The 25,364-nt window shown below is 34.4% G+C and overlaps 2 protein-coding genes and 1 pseudogene across 4 annotated transcripts in view; 2 read left to right on the top strand and 1 right to left on the bottom strand.

Moving 5' to 3' along the window:
* The first annotated feature begins 125 nt into the window (after positions 1-125).
* On the top strand, positions 126-1,693 carry LOC125058737 (GDP-fucose protein O-fucosyltransferase 2). Its single transcript, XM_047662876.1, has one exon. The coding sequence runs from the start codon at positions 284-286 to the stop codon at positions 1,487-1,489; it is 1,206 nt and encodes a 401-aa protein (XP_047518832.1). The 5' UTR covers positions 126-283; the 3' UTR covers positions 1,490-1,693.
* A 2,117-nt stretch (positions 1,694-3,810) lies between these two features.
* LOC125058996 lies at positions 3,811-3,935 on the bottom strand (annotated as a pseudogene).
* Positions 3,936-4,968: 1,033 nt separating this feature from the next.
* LOC125058538 (double-stranded RNA-specific editase Adar) overlaps positions 4,969-25,364 on the top strand; it is a 53,675-nt gene continuing 33,279 nt past the window's right edge. The window contains exons 1-16 of one of the 3 annotated variants that reach the window (XM_047662626.1): positions 4,969-5,076; positions 5,508-5,666; positions 6,315-6,369; positions 8,727-8,794; positions 10,024-10,167; positions 11,816-11,975; positions 13,340-13,435; positions 15,222-15,365; positions 17,342-17,416; positions 18,101-18,239; positions 19,561-19,672; positions 20,572-20,658; positions 21,029-21,095; positions 22,419-22,587; positions 23,986-24,085; positions 25,004-25,155. In XM_047662626.1, coding sequence (XP_047518582.1) covers positions 5,628-5,666; positions 6,315-6,369; positions 8,727-8,794; positions 10,024-10,167; positions 11,816-11,975; positions 13,340-13,435; positions 15,222-15,365; positions 17,342-17,416; positions 18,101-18,239; positions 19,561-19,672; positions 20,572-20,658; positions 21,029-21,095; positions 22,419-22,587; positions 23,986-24,085; positions 25,004-25,155 — 1,607 coding nt within the window. In that variant the 5' untranslated portion in view covers positions 4,969-5,076; positions 5,508-5,627. Of the gene's footprint in view, positions 5,077-5,507; positions 5,667-6,314; positions 6,370-6,633; positions 6,760-8,726; positions 8,795-10,023; positions 10,168-11,815; positions 11,976-13,339; positions 13,436-15,221; positions 15,366-17,341; positions 17,417-18,100; positions 18,240-19,560; positions 19,673-20,571; positions 20,659-21,028; positions 21,096-22,418; positions 22,588-23,985; positions 24,086-25,003; positions 25,156-25,364 lie in introns of those variants that run through there. The other 2 variants (XM_047662627.1, XM_047662628.1) reach the window with 2 other exon arrangements.

Here is a 25,364-nt window from a genome sequence, read left to right as displayed (position 1 = left end):
AAAGACTTAATTTTCGTTTGCTAACCCACCAGAGAATAAAAAATATTTAGAAACCTAAAATAGTGTCGTTTCAATATACACAGAAATCAGAATACCTTTGTACGCTGAAGTGATACTTGATAGACATAGATAGTATATGAAATACTAAATTTTCTGTTAGATAAGTCTCTAATTTATCTGGGGTTTGAGAATCGTAAACAAAAACATTCTATAACGAAAATATTTTAAAATATGCAAGTTTTTAAAAGCGCTTTAATTTTTTAATTTTCATTACAATACTAAAATGATTATTAAATCGTTTTTATTCCTTACATTTTTGGCGTTTGGCAAACAAGAATCGCTAGAAATTTGCGAGGTAGAAAATCAGAGCTGCCATAAAGAAGTTTCTTATGAAAAATACATATTTTATGATGTGAACCCACCGGAAGGTTTTAATTTACGTCGCGATGTGTACATGAGATTTGCTATTATGCTGGCCGAAGCCCAAGAAAGTGGTAGGCGCCTCAGTTGGAGGTTAGTTTTGCCTCCTTGGTATAATTTATACCACTGGAAATCTGTTACCAAAAAAAACGTTCCACTGCCATGGGGTAGTTTCTTCGATGTTAAATCAATGCAGTCATTTTCTCCAATCGTAGAATTATATGAACTATTTGATAAAACCAAACAACTCCCTGTTATTATTGATCGTATTTATGTCTTGCAAAATTTTGCTGATGCATTCGAAAACGCTGAATTTATTGAAAAATGGGAAGTCAGTTCAGGTTGTAATTATGATGGTTTCTGGGGTTATAACAACATAACAGCAAAGGAAGTGATCTGCATAAATTTTCAAGGTAAAATCTCTAAACTTTGGGAATTAATTGGACTCCATCCACATGACAAATACATCATGTTTGCTCATGGAGAAATAGCCTTGCATGATGCCTATGGAACAAAAACTTATTGGGATTGCAGAAGAAGCATGAAATTCAATGATAAATTAGTACAAAGAGCAGAAGAATTTGTATCTAAGTACTTGGAATGTAGTACAAAAATGTGCAACAACTATATAAGTGTTCATTGGCGAAGGCAGGACTTTGCACGGTATCGTAAAAAAGATGTACCATCTATCAAGGGCACAGCTCAACAAATAAAAAAGGCAGTGAAGGACTTTAATTCATATATAAACAAAGTATATATAGCAACCGATGCGGCAATATCTTCTTTACGAGACTTGGAAATAGAGCTTACTCACTTAGGTTTTTCAGTATACTACTATATGCCATCAAAAGCAGATATAGAGAAATTTAGAGACGGAGGAGTAGCAATTATTGATCAAATTATATGTTCCTATGCAGCATACTTTATCGGCACACATGAGAGTACATTTTCATTCAGGATCCAAGAGGAGAGAGAAATCTTAGGTCATGATAGCAGCTCAACATTTAATAGATTTTGTCCTGATTCAGGACCTTGTGAGCGGCCATCAAAGTGGACCATAGTTTATTAATAAGTAAGGACTATACATATTATTAAAAAGCATAATGTAACTGAATTTTTACCTTTTTGGTACTATTTTTTTATAAATTAAAAAACAGATTTTTGTTTATTTTAAGTAGTAGTTAAATATAAGGTAGGTAAATAGATAAGAGAAACTCTATCATGGTGCCATAAGAGAAAAACCAAAGAATGTTACATAATATTAAAATATAATATATAAACTATTTTCTTTTATTCTCCAACCAAACAGGCAGAGACAGCCAGGAGCTCTATGGTCAAATTGTAGCCTTTGTGTGAAGTAGATGAATTAATGATATCATAAATCGTATACACAAAAAAAAATCAATATTTTTAATGATATTTGAGTAAGAGTTATACCTGAATATATTTATCCAAGAGGCATCTAGTGTATTGGTGCAACTACTAAATGTTGATTATATTAGTAAAGAAAGCTATTTATTTTGTAAAACCTGAAATTGTATAAGTTTACTAGTTGTACCGCTACCCCATACTTCTATCAAATATAATAAATGTAATTATTAAGGAATTCTATATTGTTATTCAAATTGGCTTTGGAAGCATTTATTAACATTACGAAAAGCACAAGTTCGAGAAGATAATTTTATCTAATTTTTCCTTCTGAAAATTCTAATCTACTGTTCTACTGCACTACTACTAGAAAAGTTTTCTGAAGGTAAAATTAAACTCACAAACACATCTTTTAATCTAGTAATGCCTTCGACAAACAAAAGACGGCAAGATGGCCGAACGTCTAGCGTTTTCCATATTATTCAAAGAATAGGTCTATTTCAATAAAACGATTTATTTACACTTCGTTACCTTATACAAAAACATACATATAAAAAAAGCAGGTTACATAAGTTATTAAGCAACGGGTGGCCCTATCGCCAACAAGCGATTTCTTCCAGACAACCCTAATATGGAACAATAAAAAAAGATACACCTACAGAGGGTAAAGTACAAGAAGTGCACAAATAATTAACAAAAGAACATGTAACTATAACTAAAATAAAGTAAAGTCTAAATATAAAATTATAATATGTATAAACAAAAATGTAAAAGCTAATCCAAAGGTTGAGTCACAATTAATATAAATAAGTAGTAGGTAAGTAATTACTAATAATAATCAGTGGCGCTACAACCTCTTTAGTTTCATAATCATTTGTTCCTAGCTAATTACTAGGCAGAAGAAAAATTATCAAAAACAAGATTTTTTAATAAAGACAGCTTGTCTCATTTCAATTGATAAGGAAAGCAGGATACTTTGCACAGTAAAGGAGGAGTGATAGAATTCAGTTTCATGAGTAGGGGTTTCAAGAATTAAATTGATACTATACGATATTATTAAAAAAAATTAAAAATATATTGTCTTGGCTTCTGTGTGCGACCCTGGAAGAAGAGGCCACAGCTGGGGATGTAGGATAGAGATCTGGAGACATCATCCTAAAATAAATATTATTTATAATCACTTTTATGTTCTACAAATACATAGTAATAAAATACAACATAAGTTTTTGAGAGTTAAATTGTTAAGAAATTCGAAAAACAATAAAAAACATAGTAACGGATAAAACTTACTTCGTTTTTCGTTGGCGAGGTGGTGTCTCACACCTAGCATCGGAGGTGGAAAGGAGGGCTCTACTGCGTGTGCTACAGGGCGAGGACGCTACTGTCGATAACATTGTGAGAGTAGCAGTTACAAGCACGGACATGCATTTGGGAAATCCTCCAGAGACTCTGCGAAGCCGTCATGCACCATAAAGAAGAGGCGGAGAAGGCCAGGGAGGTCGATACCGCAGCTTATCCGCGTCGCCGTTGCACCGTGCAAACCTGGTCACGCAGACGCTTCAGGGGGAGAACATGGGTTCATGTACCCAAAAGAAGGGATACTGACGCAACCCTGCAAGCATTATATCCAACCTCCCCCACCTTAACAGATCAGGGCGAATTGGCCAATGTGAATGGCCCTTGCTGTGCCAAGGTCCATTCCACATCATTCGTGGCCTTACAGAACCGTGATTTCAACGGCTGATCGCGTGGTGAAATGTTACAAAGTAAGAAAAAATTTAGATTTCACACTTTGTTGAGCTGACAGCAAGACGACTCAGAGCTGGCAAAAGCTATGAAATTTATTCTTAAATTACAATAGGTAACCGAAGAAAATAAATCATTAAGTTAAACCTACAAAAAAAAACTTTAGAGGTGTCAAGGGACACCCGGATGGAACGAAATTCCTTTCGATTAATTTATATGTTAATTGGTATCATAACAGTATGATAGATTTTCTCGACACCATTCTTACGAAAAAAAAACCAACATCACGAGGTGTTCCCAGGCGGTCACCCATCCAAGTACTGACCTCGCCCGACGTTGCTTAACTTCGGTGATCGGACGAGAACCGGTGTATTACAATAGCAAAAAAGTATCGTGACAACTTTTCGTAAGAATTTTTTCCGTCTAGCCCCCTTTCACAACGCGCGATAAGGAACTTCGTTCCAAAAATTTTACTGTTTAATATATTCACTAGTTAATAACGGATACTGAAAATCATATAATTTTAACATGAAATATTTCGTTTCGACACATATGGTAAACGTTACGGCTACTGTAGTGACTCATATAAAAATTCCCCTAAAGTATGTTTACGAATCACCTGGGAAAAAAAGTGGACAGGCAAAAAAGAAGGTGGGTTGTTGACTAGATAGAAATAGCAGGAAAACACTGGCAGACTATTAACAAAGATCATCTAGAAAGTGTTGCGACAACCCTACTACTTACTAGCAATAAATGAATTGGAATTAAAGGAAATAAAAAAGGCTTGATTATTATTATTTAAGTAAGTATGTTTAAATATAAATAACCAGTTTTATTATTAGAAGATATAATTCAATGAAGAAATAATACATTTAATTTAAGGAAAACCCGGCGCTCAAATTGAAATTTTCCAACATTGTCTCATATAAAAACATAAAATAAATTTTCGCGCCATTGTGTGTGGCAGAATATACGAAGAAAATCAAATTGTAACATCATATTATTATACCATATTAAATGTATATTGATAATTATCGCAATGCATGCCTGTAATGCAGTGTTTCCCAAAGTTTTTGTGCCATGCCCCACTTGCATGCTGCTTTAGAAGAATTTTATGATATATTGCCACAGGGACCAAACTTTTTAAATCCATATTAGTTTTCTTAAACTATGTTATTATTAACATTTTAAACGTTAATATCAACCTATTTTACTAAACTTGACACACAGTTTATACAACTTTTTCTCTCTCAATATTACTGAGTTGCAGTCCGACTGTGTTAGCAACTAAAAGACGCGTAAATTATTCAAGAACTTCGATGAACTTTGTCACAAATAAAAATATGTATGTAAGTCAATAATATGTATTAGCCAACAAGAATGCGTCAGTTTTGGTAGGTATAATTTTTGAGCTGTGGTTGTGTTTATTGCCACAGCTGACAGCTGTTGTTAACCTGTGTTATTAATTGTTTACATCACGGGTGTTATACTGATAAAACCAAGTAGTAGTGACTACTGACTAGTGATTTCAAATAATTAAGAGTAAGTATAGAAATAGTTTTGGTATAGTTTATCAATTAAAATTACATTACTTTAATATACAGAACGTTTTTAAGCAGTTATGATCTAATTATAACCTACGGGCACTACATAAAAAGCCGCATTATGGCAAAACAATATTGTTTTTCCATGATTTTATCTTAGGTCCCTTTACCACAATATGCCTTAAATTAAAATGTTAGATAGGTACTCTATTGTTTTATTTTGTTTAAGGTAAATGTAGATCTTCAATTCTGAAGGTATAGAAGAAGAAAAGGGAATTTATTTAAAAAAAAATGAATAATTAATATAATTTATTCTTACGTTTATTTCAAGCATAGTTCAAAAGAATAATATATCCTTGTCACTTTTAATAAATATAGAAATTATATAGGGCACAGATTTGTCTTACTTTTCTATTTCTGTATACGCAGGTGCATAATCGGAATTTGATAAAATACACTTTCTGCAAAAGCATTCTATTGATTTTCCAATGATCAACTATCCTGCTAAATTTAGAAAGTTGTTTTAATGGTATATTAAAGTCTTCTAATATGATTATCATGTGTTCCAGCAAAGGTCCTATCAGCAACGTAAGTAAATATATTAATTTTTATGAGAACTCATATATTATATGTATAAAATTAATAATCCAGTGGGACAACAAGACTAATTAAATAATTTTACATGCATAATTGTTGTTTCTCTCCTTACAATATGGCGAGGGGCGGATAGCTGACTATGACTCCTACACATTCACGGGTGCCTTGATACAATGTGTTTGCGTGTTATTCCCATGACACGCTCATATTTGTGACTTACTAATAGAGATGAAAGTTTGGCTTTCTTATTTATTATTTTATTACAATTTGAAACTGCTTTAACATGTGATGAGGAATATAATATAATGGTTGCAGTTCCTTACAATTTCCATGCAAGCCTGTGGATATATATAATTAATTTTGAAGCATGACTTTTTATTACTGACTGACATAAGTACACCCATATAAATACTAGAGAATAGAGATACTAGTTTGAGATACTAAGATATTGGTTCACCTTTTCTTTTACATTCAAAATGCCATAAAAAACTTCTAAATTCCTATAACCTGACATATAATTAGATAATTAATTAATTGGATAAATAAGTAGGTGATCGGCCTCTTGTACTGTTTAATCTAAAACAATGCCTTTATTGGAAATTGATGTGACCTGGATTAAATTTGTTTTTATTTTTTTAGTTAAATGGTAAACCGTCACCAGATATGAAGAGAACCACAAAACGGGAGAGAAATAGTGAGTTCTTATTTATTGTACTTGAAACTCTTTTTATACATAAAGAATGAGCTATGGCTGGTATTTAATCTTAGTATATGGACTGGCAATTTTGTACTTGCACCTTGTATGAAATAAATTACTTTGACAATTACAGGATGTATATTGTCTAGTGAAAAATCAAAGAGAACAGATGCTTTATTTTTAAGTTTCGTAAAAACGTTTGTGCATTATAAAAATTTGAATTAAGAATTTTGTATAATGAGGGTAGTTTTAAAAACTACATATGTCAGTTGTCTTAATCACACATTGGAACAAGTCGTGTTACTGGTGTGGATATTGAATTTGTGTTTGTGGATTCTCACACAATATATAGAATTGGATTATAACATCCTGACAACATGGCTAATGGTAAATATTTATACTAATGCATAGTTTTGTTCAAAACTAGCTTAGCCCGGAGATTGGCCTGCTTGGATTTTATCGAACCAAGCCAAGGTTTTATCGAACCCATTAATTTAGTTAAACAGTATGGTTGTTTCTTTAAATAAAAATAAAAGTATTTTATTCGAATACAATACTTAAGTATTCAAATGAATTATATCATTGTGTCAATTGGCTTTGTTTGTTAATGTCATTCCTTGGCTTATGAGGTCATCCTCTACCACCTTTTCTGTCGGACACCATTCTGTCAAATTACTGAACCTTTTCTTCTTACCTCGGTGAAGTTATAAGCGGTTGTTTCTTACTTATAAAAGACGTCCCCCACTCCATTCACATTTATTGTCCTTTGCTATAAATATCCCATCATGTTTGTAAATGTTATTTATTTATTTGATCAACGGTATTCCTACAGCTACTTATTAAACAATATTCAAACAATTACACAATAGCCAAAACGGAATACACATTTAAACATACACAAAGCACAATTTCACCTATACAAATACAAATAAATATACAAAGTATATATGTATTTATAATAAATTCAAGTTCATTGCTCATCACAATATATTTGTATTAAACAAAGGAAGAATTTTTAAATTATTTAAGTTTTTTTTTAATTATTATGTTTAAAAAAAATTTTTTAGTAACATTAAATAGGTATATCTATTTGCTGGTAATTTGTGTTATAATCTGAAGGTATACGATACATGACTGAGTTACGTAAATAGTTTGTATTAGATCGAGGAATTTTAAATTGGGTTTGCCTTGTATTGTATGAAGAAGGGGTGTTAAATAGTGAAAGCGACAATAAGTCAGGACAGTCAATTAAACCGTTGCAAATAGCGTGTAAAAACATAAGGTCGTATTGTTTGCGTCTACATTATATTCATCATATTCCTTGGCTTATGTGGTGGTCCTTTACCACGCCACCATTCTGACAGAATACTGGACCATTTCTCCATCAGGAGTTATAAGGGGTCTTATCATGTATTCCTGTGATTAATCCTGCTATTTATAGCTTGTTAGGGGCCATCCATAAAGTACGTCACACGTGGGAGGTAGGGTATGGAGGGAGGGGTGGGAGGGTATCACCGAAATGTGACATCGTGCGACAAGAGGCATGGGGGGGGTCAATACTTTTGTGACGTCACATGTTAAAATTTGAAATACTAAAACCATTGATATACAAAAAACCCAAGATGCACAGTCTCGAATAAAAGTAACGATCGAAAGTGTCCCGAAACACTATTTCTGTCTCTTTCTATAAGTTACAAGCATATATTATTGCAAAATCAACCTTACGCGAATTGTTTAAAGTTGTTATTACAACGATTATTTTTAAATACATACGACGGGGGGAGGGGTTCAAAAGTCCTAAAATTCGTGTGACGTACTTTATGGATGGCCCCTTATGTAAAATTGTGTTTTAACCAAAGAGGTTTGAATTACTTAAAGGTAGATTTATAAGTTATTTGTTAAATGACTTCTATCTATTCATAGTTGTTGTTTCTTAGTTTTTTGCATTGTGTGACTGTTAATAGTCGGTGCAAGGAAAATCTAATATATATAATTCTCGTGTCGCGGTGTTTGTAGTTAAACTCCTCCGAAACGGCTTGACCGATTCTCATGATGTTTTGTGTGCATATTGGGTATGTTTAAGAATCGGACAACATCTCTTTTTCATCCTCCTAAATGTTATGTTAATATTTAGTCCACCCCTAACTTATTATTATTTATTTTTTTGATACACCATTAAAAAATACATACAACCCCTAACTTTCACCCCTCTCCGATCAACCCCTATTTTTTTATTATAAATGATAACGCACAGTAAAACGACGTTTGCCGAATCAGCTAGTACTTATATATAAATGTTTCTGTGCAATTTTTTTTTTAATATGTTACTTCCTCTAAATTGTTATTACTTTCAGGATATGGAGATGGCAGTGAAGGACCTCCAGCTAAGAGGATACAAGTTGGCTTTACTATTAATTACCAAGTAAGAATCTTTCATACATTACATTTTAGTATTTGTTCTTGATTCTTAAGGCGTAAAACTGTAGTATTTCCGAACCAATACGACTTCTTCAAGAAAAGAGCGTACCAATTCTTAAAAGGCCGGCAACGCATTTGCGAGCCTTCTGGCAATGTGAGTGTCTTAACCTCAAGTGAGCCTGCCAGTTTGCCTCCTATTACATTAAAAAAATATCGTTGTCCTCATTTAAAATTACTCTAAAAATCTTTTTATATATCTATATAGCTATGACATTATTACGATATATATACATTTATTGATGAACAATTTTCTTAACTAAAAACTATAACTAACCTTAAAATAAATTATTAAAAGAAGTCCCTTTAGGCAAGGTTCCGAAGATGCTGGCAGCGTTCCCCCTTTGAATAGCTAGACTAATTCTTTGTCCGAGGTAGCTGCCAGATCTTCGGTCTCCTGTGATGTCGACTAACCTTTTTTTTTTATGATTGAACATTTCACACCAATTGACCTAGTCCCATGCTAAGCTGGTGAAGCTTGTGTTATGGGTACTAGGCAACGGATATACATACATATAATAGATAGATAAAGATATAAATACATATTTAAACACCCAAGACCTAAGGACAACACCAAATGCTCATCACATTGATGTTTGTCTCAGCCGGGGATCGAACCCGGGACCCGTGGATTCGCAGTCAGGGGTACTTACCACTAGACCAATGAGCTGACAATGATTTTTGCTATTTCCTTAAAAAGACTTATAGCGCTAGGACCCCACGGACCTTGTCAACTTTCAACCCAGCGGTTATCCAACCCGGCTGTCAAAGAAATATATAGGGTATCAAGTATAACGTCACGCAATTTTTGGATATTCTTGAAGCCCCTCCCCCCCCCAAGTAACGCGTCGTAACGCGTTACCACCCAGTGACTCTTTATACCTAAAAGATAATATTACCAATAACGCTTAATTCAATCCCCGAACCGTATTGTAACGTTTTATCCCAAATAAAAAATTCGTTACATAATCCTTTTTTTTATATAATAGGGTGGCAAACGAGCTTGCGGGACGACCTAAAAAGGCAGTCTTCGCCGCCCATAGACACCCATTTTTAGTGGGTGCGTTGCCGGCCTTTGAGGGAGGAGTACACTCGATTTGACTTGAACGCTCCCTGTTCCAGAAGGCAACATTTTTTTAAAATCCCTATGAATGTTTAATTAATAATTAATTGCAGGTGTTAACTAGAGCAGCGGAATCTGTGTCATCAGGTGCGAAGTCACCTGTATCAGCCCTCAATGAGCTGGGTATCAAAGTAACATACACTGTGCTCGACTATAGAGGCCCGCCGCACTGTCCCAGCTTTACTGTGGCAGTTACTGTAAGTATTATGTTAACAAGCATAGACTAGAGACTTTGACATTTAATTGTGTCTGCACAAGTAACGTTTAAATAGGGGCCTCATAGCCTAGCGGTCTTATTAAGTGGCAGCTAGGTGAGGGGTACCGGGTTCGATTCCCGGTTCGAGGGCAAGTTTTAATTTAATTTAAATTTGTACTCGGCCTTTGGGAGGGTTGTGCGGTACCGGGCGAGTGCCTAAACCGTACATGGAGGACACGGTCGAATTTCTAAAGACAAGCACGAATTATAAAAATCTTATACTTGACGTTGGCTAATGCACAAACCGTGCCAGAGCCATTAAAAAAAAACATAGAACTTAAAATATGAGACAGTGCAACTAAATTTCCAATTGATTAATAAAAAATTCAATTAAAATTAATTAATAAAAAAAATAGCAAAGACTGGGGTAATAATAATAATTTAGATATTACAGAACAAAATCAATTAAAATTTATTATTGATGACAAGTAATAAGTTATAAACTTATCAAAACAGAGTAGGTTTTCTATCTCGTTATTTAGAGAGATTTTAGCTGCCTGATAATATATTTTTATGTCACTGAACAAATAGAGTTTGCATTACAATATGCTTCTTGTATTACTTTAAGAAATTTAAAGATATTAAACAGATAACATTAATTGAATAATATACTTTAAAATTACAAACTATATGTGTATTGCATAGACATTTCTAGAAAGATTTTGTATTAAATAATGTTTACATTATAGGCGCATGAGAGATTCTAGATTTTCCTTCAAAGATATTGTATTTGATAATGTTTACATTATAGGATGTAGTATATATGAGATATATATATATATATATATATATATACTAGCTGGCCTGGCGAACATCGTACCGCCTAACAGTCGATTCTTTATTTGTTTAAAATACTTATTCTGCTATTCGGGACACCGGTCTAGCTAGTAAGATAAAAAAAAAGAAAACTGATAAGACAACAAATACATTATGTCAAAAAATAAAAATTTACCTTCCCGGAACCCCTCCACTAACACTTGAACTTTATGATATGGTATTAAAGTTCAAATTGACTTTTAAGTATTATCACGAATATTTTGTATGGGAATATAGAAAAGTGTTGTTTTTAGACTTTTTCACTCAATTTTTTAAAATTTTTGCTCCGTATGAACCATCCTCGTACTTCAAGGAATATTATAAAAAAAAAATCAGACAAATCGGTCAAGCCGTTTTCATGTTATGTCGTGACAACGGAAAACGGGTTTCATTTTTATATATATAGACTAGTGGACCCGACAGACGTTGTCCTGCATGATATTTCAAGCAATTAGTAAAGCAAAGTATGAAAGTACCGACTGCAGCGCCATCTGGCGGGCTGATTTGTGAATCTAAACCATTCCCAGATCCCCTTGAACACACACAAAAAATTTCATCAAAATCGGTCCAGTCGTTTGAGAGAAGTTCAGTGACATACACACTCACAGAAGAATTATATATATATAGATGTACCTATATCAGATCCACATGACAGATTTTAGATTTTCCTTCAAAGGTTTTGTATTTGAGCCGGCTATGACATTTAAAATTCTATGAAAGTGTACATTGCAGAGGCAAATTAGACATTTTTTAAGAGAGGTTTTATATTCTAGGCGGCTGATATGACATTTAAAGGCCACGGCACAAGCAAGCGCGACGCAAGAGCCAATGCGGCAAAGGTCTGTCTTAATACACTGTTGGCGAATGCCGGACAGATAATGCCGAAAAATAATGACATTGATTTTAGCAATGATCAAGTTGTACACGCAGCTGGTGAGTTTTTGATGCATTTTTTAAGTTTTTTTTCAATGAAGCAATCATTATTGATAAGATATCATTGATATGCAGAAGGAACAGAGTTGGGGATAGGATACAGCCTTGTGGGACTCCAGCGTTTACGGGTTTAAGGTCGGAACATGCTCCATTGATGACGAACTTAATGCTCCGATCGGCCAGAAAACTGGAGTTCCAGTCGCATAATTTCTCGGGAAGTCCGTAGGCTGGAAGCTTCGAGAGAAGCTTTATGCCACACTCGATCGAAAGCTTTTGCTATATCCAAACTAACCGCTAGCACTTTCCCCTTGGCCTCAATTGCCTCTGCCCATATGTATAAGAAGGTTACCAGCTGAAAGACCACGACGAAAGCCGTACTGTTTATCGCTGATCAGCTGGTGGCCCTCTAGATATCTCAAGAGCTGGCCATTAGGCAGGCTGGCAGGTGTTTTAGAATTGTCTTTGATTGACATAACCTTTACACATTTAAAGAAAAAACTTTTTGACCGGATTGAAGTTATGTATTATTATAAATTTACAACTATTTAACATAATTTTAAATTTATCCGACGTTTCGCGTGCTTTACAGCGTGCGTGGTCACGGTGACTGAAGACAAAAGGTGTTGAATGTCAAAAAGTATCACAGCTGTAGAAAAAGTTGTATTATCTGTATTTATTTCCCCGGAGTTGGTATCGACTAAAAGACGGAGGGTTTTGGCAAAAATGGCTCACGGTGTCCTCTATTTTCGCGGATTGTTTTTCTTGAGATTTTAATTCTTGAGTCGGTTAAATTTAAAATTATGTTAAATAGTTGTAAATTTATAATAATACATAACTTCAATCCGGTCAAAAAGTTTTTTCTTTAAAGGTGTTTTAGAAGTTATAGTTGTCGATGGCAAATGTTATTAAATCTGGATCCGTTAAAACGTGTCGAAGGCTCTAACGGGCTTTTTTTATCGGGAAGGGATCACTTATTCCCGGAAAGGAATGCTATATTAGATAGAGGACGTGTTACATGTGCGTTGCGTATACGTATGGTGGAACGTATCTACGTGTGTCGCGTTGATAAATAATTGATTAAAATAGTTTTTTTTTTTTAAAGACAATTCACACCAATTGACCTAGTCCCATGCTAAGCTGGTGAAGCTTGTGTTATGGGGACTAGGCAACGGATATACATAATTATAGATAGATAGACATATAAATACATATTTAAACACCCACCTAAGCACAACACCAAATGCTCATCACATCGATGTTTGTCTCAGCCGGGGATCGAACCCATGGATTCGCAGTCAGGGGTACTAACCACTAGACCGTCCCGCCGTCAAGCCGCTTTATAACATTTGTTTCTTTAATTTCAGTGCCAAAATTCCAACTCCCACTAAAGCCCAGCCAAGTTGAGGAGTCAAGCGTTTTGCAGGAGACACTAGTACCATTGCCGGTTAAAGAAACCCGTGGTAAGTGAATATTTTTTAGGTTACACCCATTGATATACAAAAAACAAGATGCAACGAATAAAAGTAACGCTCGAAAGTGTCCCGAAACACTATTTCTGTCCCTTTCTATAACAGTATGTCTATAACAGTATATGTTACAAGCATATATTATTGCAAAATCAACCTTACGCGAATTGCTTAAAGTTGTTATTACAACGCAGTGTATACGTCCTTAAAGCAATAAAATTTTACGACCGACCGTCGTCGGTAGGACAAGGTATTGAGTGGAGTCGAACATGACTTTTTTATTTACAACTATTTAACATAATTTATTTTAAATTTATCCGACTTTTCGGGTGTTTTACAGCGTGCGTGGTCACGGTGACTGAACACAAAAGGTGTTGGATGTTAAATAGTTGTAAATTTATAATAATACATAACTTTAATCCGGTTAAAAAGTTTTTTCTTTAAATTAAAAAAAAATGTTAAATTGGCTACCTCCTGACCTACACTTTATATAGCGTAAATATATTTGTCAAAAACTACACACAAAAAAGTTCAAAAGTACATAAATTTATTTATAAAAAAAAACACAAATAAATGACATCGACTCCACTTATTAGACGCGAGACTATTTGAAATGAGCGCACAATTTAGAATGTTGCGCTCATTTTTTGAGGACGTTTTTTTGACGTTGAGTGTGCATCTTGGGTTTTTTGTATATCAATGGTTACACCCTAAAACGAAATATAAGGATAATTAAGAATGACGGTGCCCCAAATTAAGTGTTGGTACCAATGGAGTTATCGATCGTCCGAAGGAAAACATCGTAAGGAAATCGGAAGTCGACGGCGTGTGTCAGGAAATTAAAGCTATCTGCCTATTAGAAATTTGAGGCCTTGACCTAAAAGGTTGTAGCGCCACTGGTTTTTTAAGTGGAAACTTCTTTAGCATCGTTGTGATTTGAAAAGAAAACATGTCGCTTTTTCGTTTCAACAATTTTCAAACTAATTTGATTAGTTTTTATCAAAGTAAAGATTAACTTAAGAGAAACATAAAAAAGGACTGTGTGGTTTTATGAAACCACGGTAAAAGTGAATTTTTTTTTCACATTATAGAAATTTAACTAAATTTCGGAATAATATTCCATTAAGGGTATAAAATCGCTTTATCAATCTTAAAATTAAGATTAAGATACTTGGAAAATTGTAATGATAATGGGAAATAATAAAAGTAGACTAAGTCTCCCACTAATATTTTTATTGAACTCTGTGTCTTAGAGAGTACGACATACATAATACTTAACAATTATTTAGATTATATACACATATTAAATAATAGTCTATACACTACACGGTCAGCTGTTGCGAACTATAGGCGCCGCCATATTGGCCTTGGCTGCTATGACGAGCGCCTTTCACTTTATCCCTACTCCGCGGCCGACCGTCACGCGACATGCGACACACAGACGAAAAAGTTTGAGACGACGTAATAAAAGTTTCACTTTAAAAATTATAATTTAAAATTGAAATAAAAAATATAAATACTAAAACTACATTTAGATAGTGAAAAAAGTCTAATTGACATATCATTAATTATAAAAACTTTTTTAATCAATGTAGTTTTTATCAAAATTAATAATTGATATTAAACTATTAAGTTCAAAATTTTTGGATTTATTTATTTAATTAAATCCAAAGATTTTGACGGTTTCACTTCTACCACGTGTGAATTGCACCTATGCATTTATCCCATTGCAATTGTGTTCCAGGGTTTTATGTATAACTTTAAATAAATATATTCGCAGATGTGAATGAACCACCCCCATTGTTCACACCAGTATACAGTCTCCCATCACACAAAAGTCCCGTAAATGTTGTGTATGAGACATTCCCAGGAGTTGTATTTAGTACAACTCTAGGTGATGGTTCACCACTGGATTCGGAGACTGGTGAGTGCTTTCAGAATTATGGGATAGGTGGAATACGAACCGCCCATGGGCACCCGCAACACCAGGAGATTTTTTTTTTTTTTTTTCTTTTTACAATTCACACCAATTGACCTAGTCCCATGCTAAGCTGGTGAAGCTTGTGTTATGGGTACTAGGCAACGGATATACATACATATTATAGATATATATACATTTAAATACATATTTAAACACCCAAGACCTAAGCACAACACCAAATGCTCATCACATCGATGTTCGTCTCAGCCGGGGATCGAACCCGGGACCCATGGATTCGCAGTCAGCGATACTAACCACTAGACCAATGAGTCGTCATTACTAGACCAATTTGCAAGTGCGTTGCCTTTTAGGTACGCTCTTTTGAAGGTCCCTTAGTAACGGTTCGGAAATACTTGGATTTTCAGCTTGTTCCATTAAGTATCCTAAATCTTAATTTATATAAATTACGTGTCACGTTGTTTGTCCGCTATGGACTCCTAAACTACCGAACCGATATCAATCAAATTTGCACACCGTGTGTAGTTTGATCCAACTTAAAAGATAGGATAGCTTACATCTCAATTACCTGCAATATTATTTTATTGCAAATATTTGTTTATTATTTGATAGCTACAATTCTAACAGATGGCGCTGTGTTGAAAGTACCAAAGTACATAAGCTACAATTTAATGGCATAACCACCAAAAAAGCATGGTGGATTGGTGTTCTCCTGCCGTTTCTCTTGAATAGTTTACTACTATGTAATATAACAAAAATCTTAGCTACAGCAACGCTTGGCCGAGTCTTCTATTATTTATAAAAAAAACAATTATTCTGAAGATATAGCCAAAGATGACATTAATACAAAAAGGTTCAAAAATTTACGAAAGGAAAAATCAATAAAAAAAGTGTTCATAGTATTGGATTTGATTAACATAACTTTTATTCATTTAAATAAAACACTATTTTGACCGGATTGAAGATTGGTACGCGAAGCCATTGAAATCAAAAAACACCCCAATTTCAATAGAGAAGACGGCTTAAAATTGTCAAACACCTGGGATCCAATAATATCCAAATTAAAATCTCAAAAAGAAACACAATCCGCGAAAATAGAGGACACCGTGAGCCATTTTTGCCAAAACCCTCCATCTTTTAGTCGATACCAACTCCGGGGAAATAAATACAGATAATGCAACTTTCTCTGCAGCTGTGATACTTTTTGACATCCAACACCTTTTGTCTTCAGTCACCGTGACCACGCCCGCTGTAAAGCACGCGAAACGTCGGATAAATTTAAAATTATGTTAAATAGTTGTAAATTTATAATAATACATAACTTCAATCCGGTCAAAATAGTGTTTTATTTAAAAAAAGTGTTAATTTTTAGCTTAGTGGGTTCAGCGTGCGACTCTCATCCCTGAGGTCGTAGGTTCGATCCCGGCTACAGCAATAGACTTTACTATGTGCGCATTTCAGTCGAACAGTGAAGGAAAACATCGCGTGGAAACCATGCCTTAGACTTAAAAAGGAGGCTGATCACCTACTTGCTTATTAGATTGATATGATCATGAAACATATACAGATATTTGAGGCCCGGACCTAAAAAGTTTGTAGGGTCACTGATTAATTTATTTGTATTAAATACTTTTAACTAACTAATACCTAATGCTGTGTTGTGTGTATGTATGGTGTGTATTTGGGAAGGATATTCTTAATACACCTTTTAATGTTCAAAAAGCGAGTCTACTCCTCCCTCAAAGGCCGGCAACGCACCCACTAAAAATGGGTGTCTATGGGCTGCGCAGACTGCCCTTTTTGGTCGTCCAGCAAGCTCGTTTGCCCCCCTATTTTATAAAAAAAAAGCATATTCCACGATAGGTTACCAATACAATGCATAATAGATAGGAGCGCAAAAACCCCGTCACCTCGAAAGGTCTCAATCTAGAACGGAGGTCTATTATTTTTTTTAATTTCAGTTCCAGCACAAATAAGTCATAGCATGCGTTTCAAGACAGTCTGTAAGATCAAAGAGCAAATTTTCGAAGGATATGGTATGTATAGAACATAAATTTTGCTTGCGTATAGCTGATGTGTGCATATTTAAAAAAAGTGCGTGCGTACAAAGTACATGTCAGAAATGAAACTTCTTTGGCAAACTAATTTTTAACTATTGTTCATATTTATTCGAATCCAAAACTTTAGATTTCCGAGACTTAGAGAGAGGAAAAAAGGAAGATATGTTAGGAATTTAATGAATTTAATTGTCATTAAAATATTTAAAGTGTCGTTTATTTGAATATTATGTAGAAATATTTTTTGTGAAATTTAAATAAACTTTATTTAACTAGATAATGCGTTATAATAAAACTTTCAATGTATTAAATACCAAATGCCAAAGAAGTATCTTCTAACTCGTGTACATAAGGGGCCGTTCAAGTAATACGTAACGAATTTTGGGGGAGAGGGGGGTCCTTTTGTACAATGTTACGATGCGGGGCGGGGATCAAATTAAGCCGTTATTGTTAAATTTAACCTTAAAAACATTACAGTACTTTTACACTGTAATGGTAACTTTTAGGTATAAAGTCACTAGGTGGTCACGAAACGTTTTACTATACTTGCGTACAAAAAAACGTTACGGCGCGTTAAATTGTCCAAAAATTGCGTGACGTAATACTTGAACGCTCCCTAAGTACAGACATGTATTTTTTTAATATTTTGTGTTTGCAACACAGGTTCTAGTAAAAAGCAATCTAAGCTGGCAGCTTCGAGATCAGCGTTGGCCAGTCTCCTGGGAACACCGACGGAGCAAATCACAACGCCCACCACATATTGCAATACGCTCCCACAATATATCGCCGATCATGTTTCTAAGTAAGTTTCTTTAGAAGAAGCTAGAAGCTTTTGGGGCTGGGCCACAGATTTATGTATCATTTTTCTAATAGGCAAATAGATGATCAGCCTTTTTTGGGTGTGAGACATGTTGGTTTCCTTCTTCCAGAACCCTGAGTCGAGCTTAGACTTCTGTATTTGTTACGTGATAATTTTCTAATAGGCAAGTAGGTGATCAGCCTTGAGTCTGACACGTGTTGATTTTTGGGTCTAAGGGCCGATTTACATTATCTTAGTGTTTAGGAGAGTATTTTAGTACAACTTGAAAGGCAAGTTCTTTAGTGCGTTGCGAGTGAACGTTTACATTTCTTCCAGTAGAGTATCATTACAGCGCCACAATGAACGCGCAACGACGTCGGCAAATACGCTCTATTCTACGCAAAATACTAACTGTAGTTATGGAACAAATAGAAGACGAGATTTTATTCGAAATAAATAAACTAAATATAAATAATAAACAAAATAGCTTCTTTTAAGGCAGTCTTTAGCCATCTTTAAAAATCAAAAAACACGCACGCGTTTCACGGCACTTGTGCACTCTCCTAAAGATTTTACTAAATTACGTGTTTACACACAACGAGGGAAGATCTCGGGGGTAGCGCGGGCGCGGGAGGTTTTATCACTTGAAACAAAACTAAAAAGCGATTCTATTTTGATTCAACTTGAAAGTCAAGTAGAACCGTACTAAAGCAAGTAGCGTTTACATGTTTCAACTAAAGTACTATCCTAAAGCACTCTCCTAAACACTAAGATAATGTAAATCGGCCTTTAGACATGCTGGTTTCCTTCTCCCACAACCCTAAGTCGGCAGCAAAAAAAAAACATCAAAATCATTTATTCATATGGGTCACACAATGTACACTTATGAATATGAATACTAAAAATAACTATAAACCCCGCGAACTTCGTTTCTCCTTAATGTGATTTTACTTAGCCTGCCTTTTTAATACATACCAACATGGAACATTTGGCTATCCCAGAGACTGTTCGGTTTGAAGTAAATTATTTTTTATGTGGCCAGAATCATTGCGCATTGGTAATTTTTTTATATATTATACTATCAAATAATAAACAAGTATTTTGCAATAAAATAATATTGCGGGTATAAATTGAGATATAAGCTATCCTATCTTTTAAGTTAGATCAAACTGCACACGGTGTGCAAATTTGATTGAAATCGGTTCGGTAGTTTAGGAGTCCATAGCGGACAAACAACGTGACACGTAATTTATATATGTTAAGATTATTTTATGAAAGAATTTCCCATTTAAATCCGTTCATCAAAATTATTTTGTAATTTCAGATTGATAAATGAGAAATTCACCGAACTTATGCGGAATGATCCGGTGCATTCCAAGCGAAAAGTCTTGGCTGGAATTGTCATGACCGTAGGGGAGGGTATCGAGAAGTCGAAGGTAAGGAAAATTAAATTTTCACTAACATGTGGGGCATTTTACGGGTTTCGGACAGTGAAAAACAATTGTATAAATGATATTTATTAGTTACATTAATTACAATTTACCTATATATTTATTTACTATTTATATTTGTTGTTATTGTGATTTTATGAATCAGTCATGTTTTAGAGCCAAATGCAAAAAATTATTTTTTTATTGTATGTGTTATGTTGTTTATTATTATTTCCTATAATATATATTATATTGTTTAATGTTAATGACTGATATGGTCGGCTAAATTATAAGGTTTTTATTAGTAACTAGTAGACTCGGCCAAGCGTTGCTGTGGCTAAGATTTTTGTTATATTACATAGTAGTAAACTATTCAAGAGTTAAATAATGGAGATAGAGTTCCGGGTCCTAGAGAGTTTTTTATTGGAAATTTCCTCCTCTTTCAGAATCTTTTTTTGAAATTTCTTAAATATTAATAGTTTGTTAAATATTGGTAAAAAACTAAATGCCATTTTTTTTTCATCTTTAATTGTTTATAACTTTTGCAATTTTTTATGTGCTAATACACGCTTTTGGCACATGTTTATAGACGTCATTCCGGATCCAATGAGCTATCGCACATAATTTTAAGAGCAGTATCTCTATTTTGTATCATTTTCAACTTGTCGACTAGACTATATTGTATGGTCTAAATTATAGCGTTATTTATTCGATTACTTGTACAGTGTTAATTGTCCCTTCCGGAAGCTAGTTCCTATTTATGTTTCGTGACCAAAAAGTTTTTACCAATGCTCAATGATTCTGGCGACTTAAAAAAATATTGCTTTTCAAAAATATTTTATGGTCTAAATGACAGTTATAATTTATCGATGGAAAATGTCAATTGCCAAATCATATATTTTCAGATTATAGCAGTATCTACCGGGACTAAATGTGTTTCGGGCGAATATATGTCGGTCAGTGGAAGAGCTGTCAACGATTGCCACGCTGAGGTCAGTAGTGTAGTCCTTTAAGTTGTATATACCTGAGCCCTGATATGTATCAAGTTAAAAAAAAAACAGTGGCGCTACAACCTGTGTTGGCTTAGGCTTCAGTGTGCGACCCTCATCCCTGAGGTCGTAGGTTCGATCCCTGGCTGTGCGCCAATGGACTTTCTGTCTATGTGCGCATCTAACACTTGATCATCGTGAGGAAAGAATTGTCTCAAATCAAAAATACATATGTTACAGACAGAAGTTTTATCTACTTGTCTATGAAATGATCAAAGAAACGAATGCAATCTGAGTTGTAGCTGGATAATTATAATTTTTGATAGTACCCTCAAAATTAATATTGTATAAAATTACATTATTTTATCTCTAGGTGGCCGCGCGGCGTTGTCTACAGCGATATCTGTATAATCAATTGTTGATGTACGCAAGTTCTAAAAGTAAGTAGTTTTTTCACTTGTTTTCAGCAGGGTTACTCTGTAAAAGATAGAAAGTGCTTCATGTTACAAGTATTTAGTGAATAATAAAATTTATTTTCCACATAATACTTTACAGTTATGTATTACTAATACATAACACCGATAAGGCTATCATAAATAATACATAAAAAATGTATCTAATACATACAAGAAGCAGCTCTTGTGAATTCTTTCAGGGTACCAAAATAGGGTTACTATAGTAAACTTACTACCTACATTATCGCGTGAACGGAGAGTGCGTGCGGTACATTCAAAAGTTGTTTCCCCCTCAGTATTTGAAACCCGTCCCTCCATTCTAACCATACTATACTATACTATACTTTTTGTAGAAATATTTTTGAAGTTATACTTCTTTTGGCGCGTTAATAGACCAGTGCCGATAATTTTTGAAACCAAAAAAAATTACAGTAGGATGAAACCCATTAGAAAAGCAGGGGAATATGATCAAAATGAAAGGAAAAATAAATTACGGTCGATCTGAGGTCGGGAAGGGGTAGGGGGGGAGTTTTAAGGGTAAAAAACGGTTTATCTCGATTTCCGGCAAAACTAAAAGTCCTATCGAAAAAAACTAAATGGCAAAGTTGTAGGTCATAAAAAGATCTACAACTTTTGTATTCACACATTTTTCACATAACCTCAAAATTTATGTGAAAAATTCAAAAAACCAACTTTTTGGTTTTTTATTCCTATCTTTTACAAAAATTTATTTTTTTAAACAAAATTTGGTAAAAACTTACCTTATTATGTCCCAAATATACTGTAATTTATTTGATTAAAAATATTTATTTTTTCACCTTATTTTGAATTAATATCGAAAAAACGCCCTAATTTTCAATCGAAAATTCTGACGTCAAAATTTCAGCTTTTTTCAAAAAGTTGATGTGCTTTCAGTGCGTTGAAATCTCTACTTTCCTATGGTAAAAAATATATATATATTACCATAGTAAATCTTCTCGGAAAATGCAAAAAATCGTATGCAGTAACGCCCAGACCCGTCATCCCCTTCCCTAGGAGGGAAAAAGGAGGGGCCTTTTCTAATGGGTTTCATCCTACTGTAATTTTTTTCACTTTTTATTTATTTTAAAGGCTATCTGCACTGATCTATAAGGAAAAATGATGAGAGTAATCTTTTCTATTAGTGTCGGTTTTTCTACAAACGTAGAAACGACGTACGTAACGACGATAGATAAAATTTTTGAAAAGATTTTTATCTTGTTACGCCAAAGAAGTATAACTTCTAACGTATGTACACGACATAATACACACACGTTTTTTTTATTTCAGATCCCCGAATGCCAATAGAGGAATCTGATCTAGAACCTTTGCCGGAAGGTGGATATAGATTAAAAGAGAATAGACAACTCCATTTATATATAAGTACAGCGCCGTGTGGTGATGGAAGGATATTCAGCCCTCATGAGACGCAGACGGAACGGGATAAACATCCTAACAGGTTAGTTTGCTTACCCTATTTCTTTTCCTTCAGATGTCTGTATCTGTTTCGTGATAGAAGAATAGAAGTAATTCCGCTAAGGATATTTACTAAAAAGAGTGGCGGAGAGTTTATGCCAGTTCTTCTCTTCCGTTCTACGCCCTTGATTTGAGAACTGGCAGTAAATGTAAAAGTAGAAGCATATCTAATCTAATATATAAAATTCTCGTGTCACAGATTTCGTTGCCATACTCCTCCGAAACAGCTTGACCGATTTTGATGAAATTTTTTGTGCTTATCCGGGATCTATGAGAATAAGCCAACATCTATGAGAATAAGCCAACATCTATGAGAATAAGCCAACATCTATTTTTCATCCCCCTAAATGTTAGGGGTAGTCCAGTCCACCCCTTAAATTTTTTTATTTATTTTTTAGACAAAATTTTTAATTTCTTTTTTTTTATGATACAACATACTAAAATACAACAACACACACATACATACAACCTTACATTTTCTACGATCAGCCTCTATTTTTTATTATATGTTATTTTTATTGAACTAAAAAAAAGTGTCCTAGAAATAAGATAGATGGCAAAACAACGTTTGCCGGGTCAGCTAGTATACTATATATTAGGTCCTTACATATGAAATTGGCGTATTTCGTCCTGGCCATTTTAATCACGATATTCTCCTCTTTGGTAAGGAATTTCAAATTCAAATTTGTACAGCTATTTACTCATGTATTTGTGCTTCGTTGACCATTATTAAATTGGTTTTTTCTTCTGTTTTTGAAGTGAAACTTCTTTATCGGGGTTGGAAAAAAATTTAGTGTAATATTTTTGCGTTACGCGTCACATTATTCCGTTACGCGCCATGTTGCATTTTGAAGTCAAACTTCTTTATCGGCGTTAAAATATGACATATAGTATGTTTTTGACTTTGAAGTTTGACAACGGATTACATTTTCGACTTGAAATTTGCTAATCGCAATTTGCAGCAATTAATTTGTAAATTGTATGCTAGGCAGTGTATCAAAATTTACTGTGTTTAAAGAAATAGTTATTTAACTAAATTATATTTTATATTAACTATTATATTTTATATAACTATTAATTATAATATATAATAATGATAACAATGATAGTAATAATTCTATTACAATTAATGAAATTTTGTAATAATCTTAGTAGTAATAAGGTAAAATGAAATAATTGTATTTGTATGTCTATGATAATAAAAGCCTTTTGTTTAACTTTATTTAACCAATTTCGTTAAGCTGCATATAGTAGATCATTTTTGAAAAATAAGGTCACAAAGAAGTTTCACTTCTTACGTGTGTACATCTAGTACACGCACACATTTCTTTTCTGTTTGCGTGTGTTCATTATGACAGAGTGATTTTATGTGTGATTTTAGATTCTCTCGAGGGCAGCTTCGTAGCAAGATAGAGTCCGGTGAAGGGACAATACCGGTAAAGAAGTCTGCGTTCATACAAACTTGGGATGGAGTTTTACAGGTAATTGTTTATTAGGTTCGATCGATCGCTGTGCACCATTGAATTTTCTGTGCGCATCTTACTCTCGCAAGAATGTCTCCGGACCGAAGGACCAGCATGTTTCAAATATGCCAACAGACAGCCCCATGTGCAGAGGCTCTTTCAGCGTAGAGGAATCATTCACCCACGTTGTCCTGGAATGCGTGGCTGTGGCTAGCCAACGTGCAGAAATCCTCGGAGCAGTGAGGTCGCTCTGTGAAGCCTGCGAAGTGGTCAAAAACTTCCGTGCTTCTGGTAGGAACTAGGTTGGCCTAGTTAGCCAGGACTTTACGCACAAACGGACCTAGTGCGTAAACTGATCCACAAACTTTTAACCTTTTGACGTGACTACGTCTTATAATTCGATAGAGCGGGCTACACAAAAAAACATGACGCATGAGGCGTTCCATTTAAGGCTTGAAGTGCAAGCGAGAGCGCGGAACGAGCGACAAAGAGGCACAATCGGCCTCTGCGTTCGGCAGCGTTCGTTCGTTAGTATATACAAAATATCTATCAAACAAATAAAATTAAAATTTTCTTTTGTATTATGCAACGATTCCATCAGTATTTTCTTATGACGTTGTCACATTCAACTATCGTCAGTAAACCGACTTTACAGACAACCAATTTTTTTATGTGTCAGACAGATGGATGATCTTTGCAATCTGAGGCCAAGATCTGATGGTTGTAGCGCCACTGCATGATTATTATATTAGAATAACAATAAATATAAAGGCCGGCAACGCACTCATAATATGTCTATTGGCTGTGACTGCCTTTTATGTATGTTCCGTAGGCTGGTTTACTCTATCATATTAAATTACATTTTAGTGAGTGAAGTTAGGTATCGGTTATTTTTTTTTGTTAAAAAGGAATTTATATCAAATGTTATTTTTATAGGGCGAGCGTCTCCTAACAATGTCGTGCTCGGATAAAGTGGCGCGCTGGTGTGTCACCGGCCTACAGGGGGCGCTTTTATCGCAACTCATCAAGCCTATTTACCTCAATTCATTGGTGCTTGGGTCCTTGCTGCATACGGAGCATATGTATAGGTAAGTTGTTTTTTTTAACATATCAAGTAAATAAGCTTAAAGTATTATCATATATAAAGATGTTTCAATTGGGCAAAATAAATTTGCGATCGAATAGTTATTTATACCATTAGCTTTTTTTGACAGCTGACAGATGACTGTAACAAATGACAGCTGACATTTGACAATTGACTTCCAGTTTTACAAATGTCACTGTCACATCACACGTG

The sequence above is a fragment of the Pieris napi genome, chromosome 18 (genome assembly GCF_905475465.1).
Source record: "Pieris napi chromosome 18, ilPieNapi1.2, whole genome shotgun sequence".
NCBI lineage: Eukaryota > Metazoa > Arthropoda > Insecta > Lepidoptera > Pieridae > Pieris > Pieris napi.
Note: the sequence above shows the minus strand (reverse complement) of the source record. Positions and strands in the feature narration are given on the sequence as shown.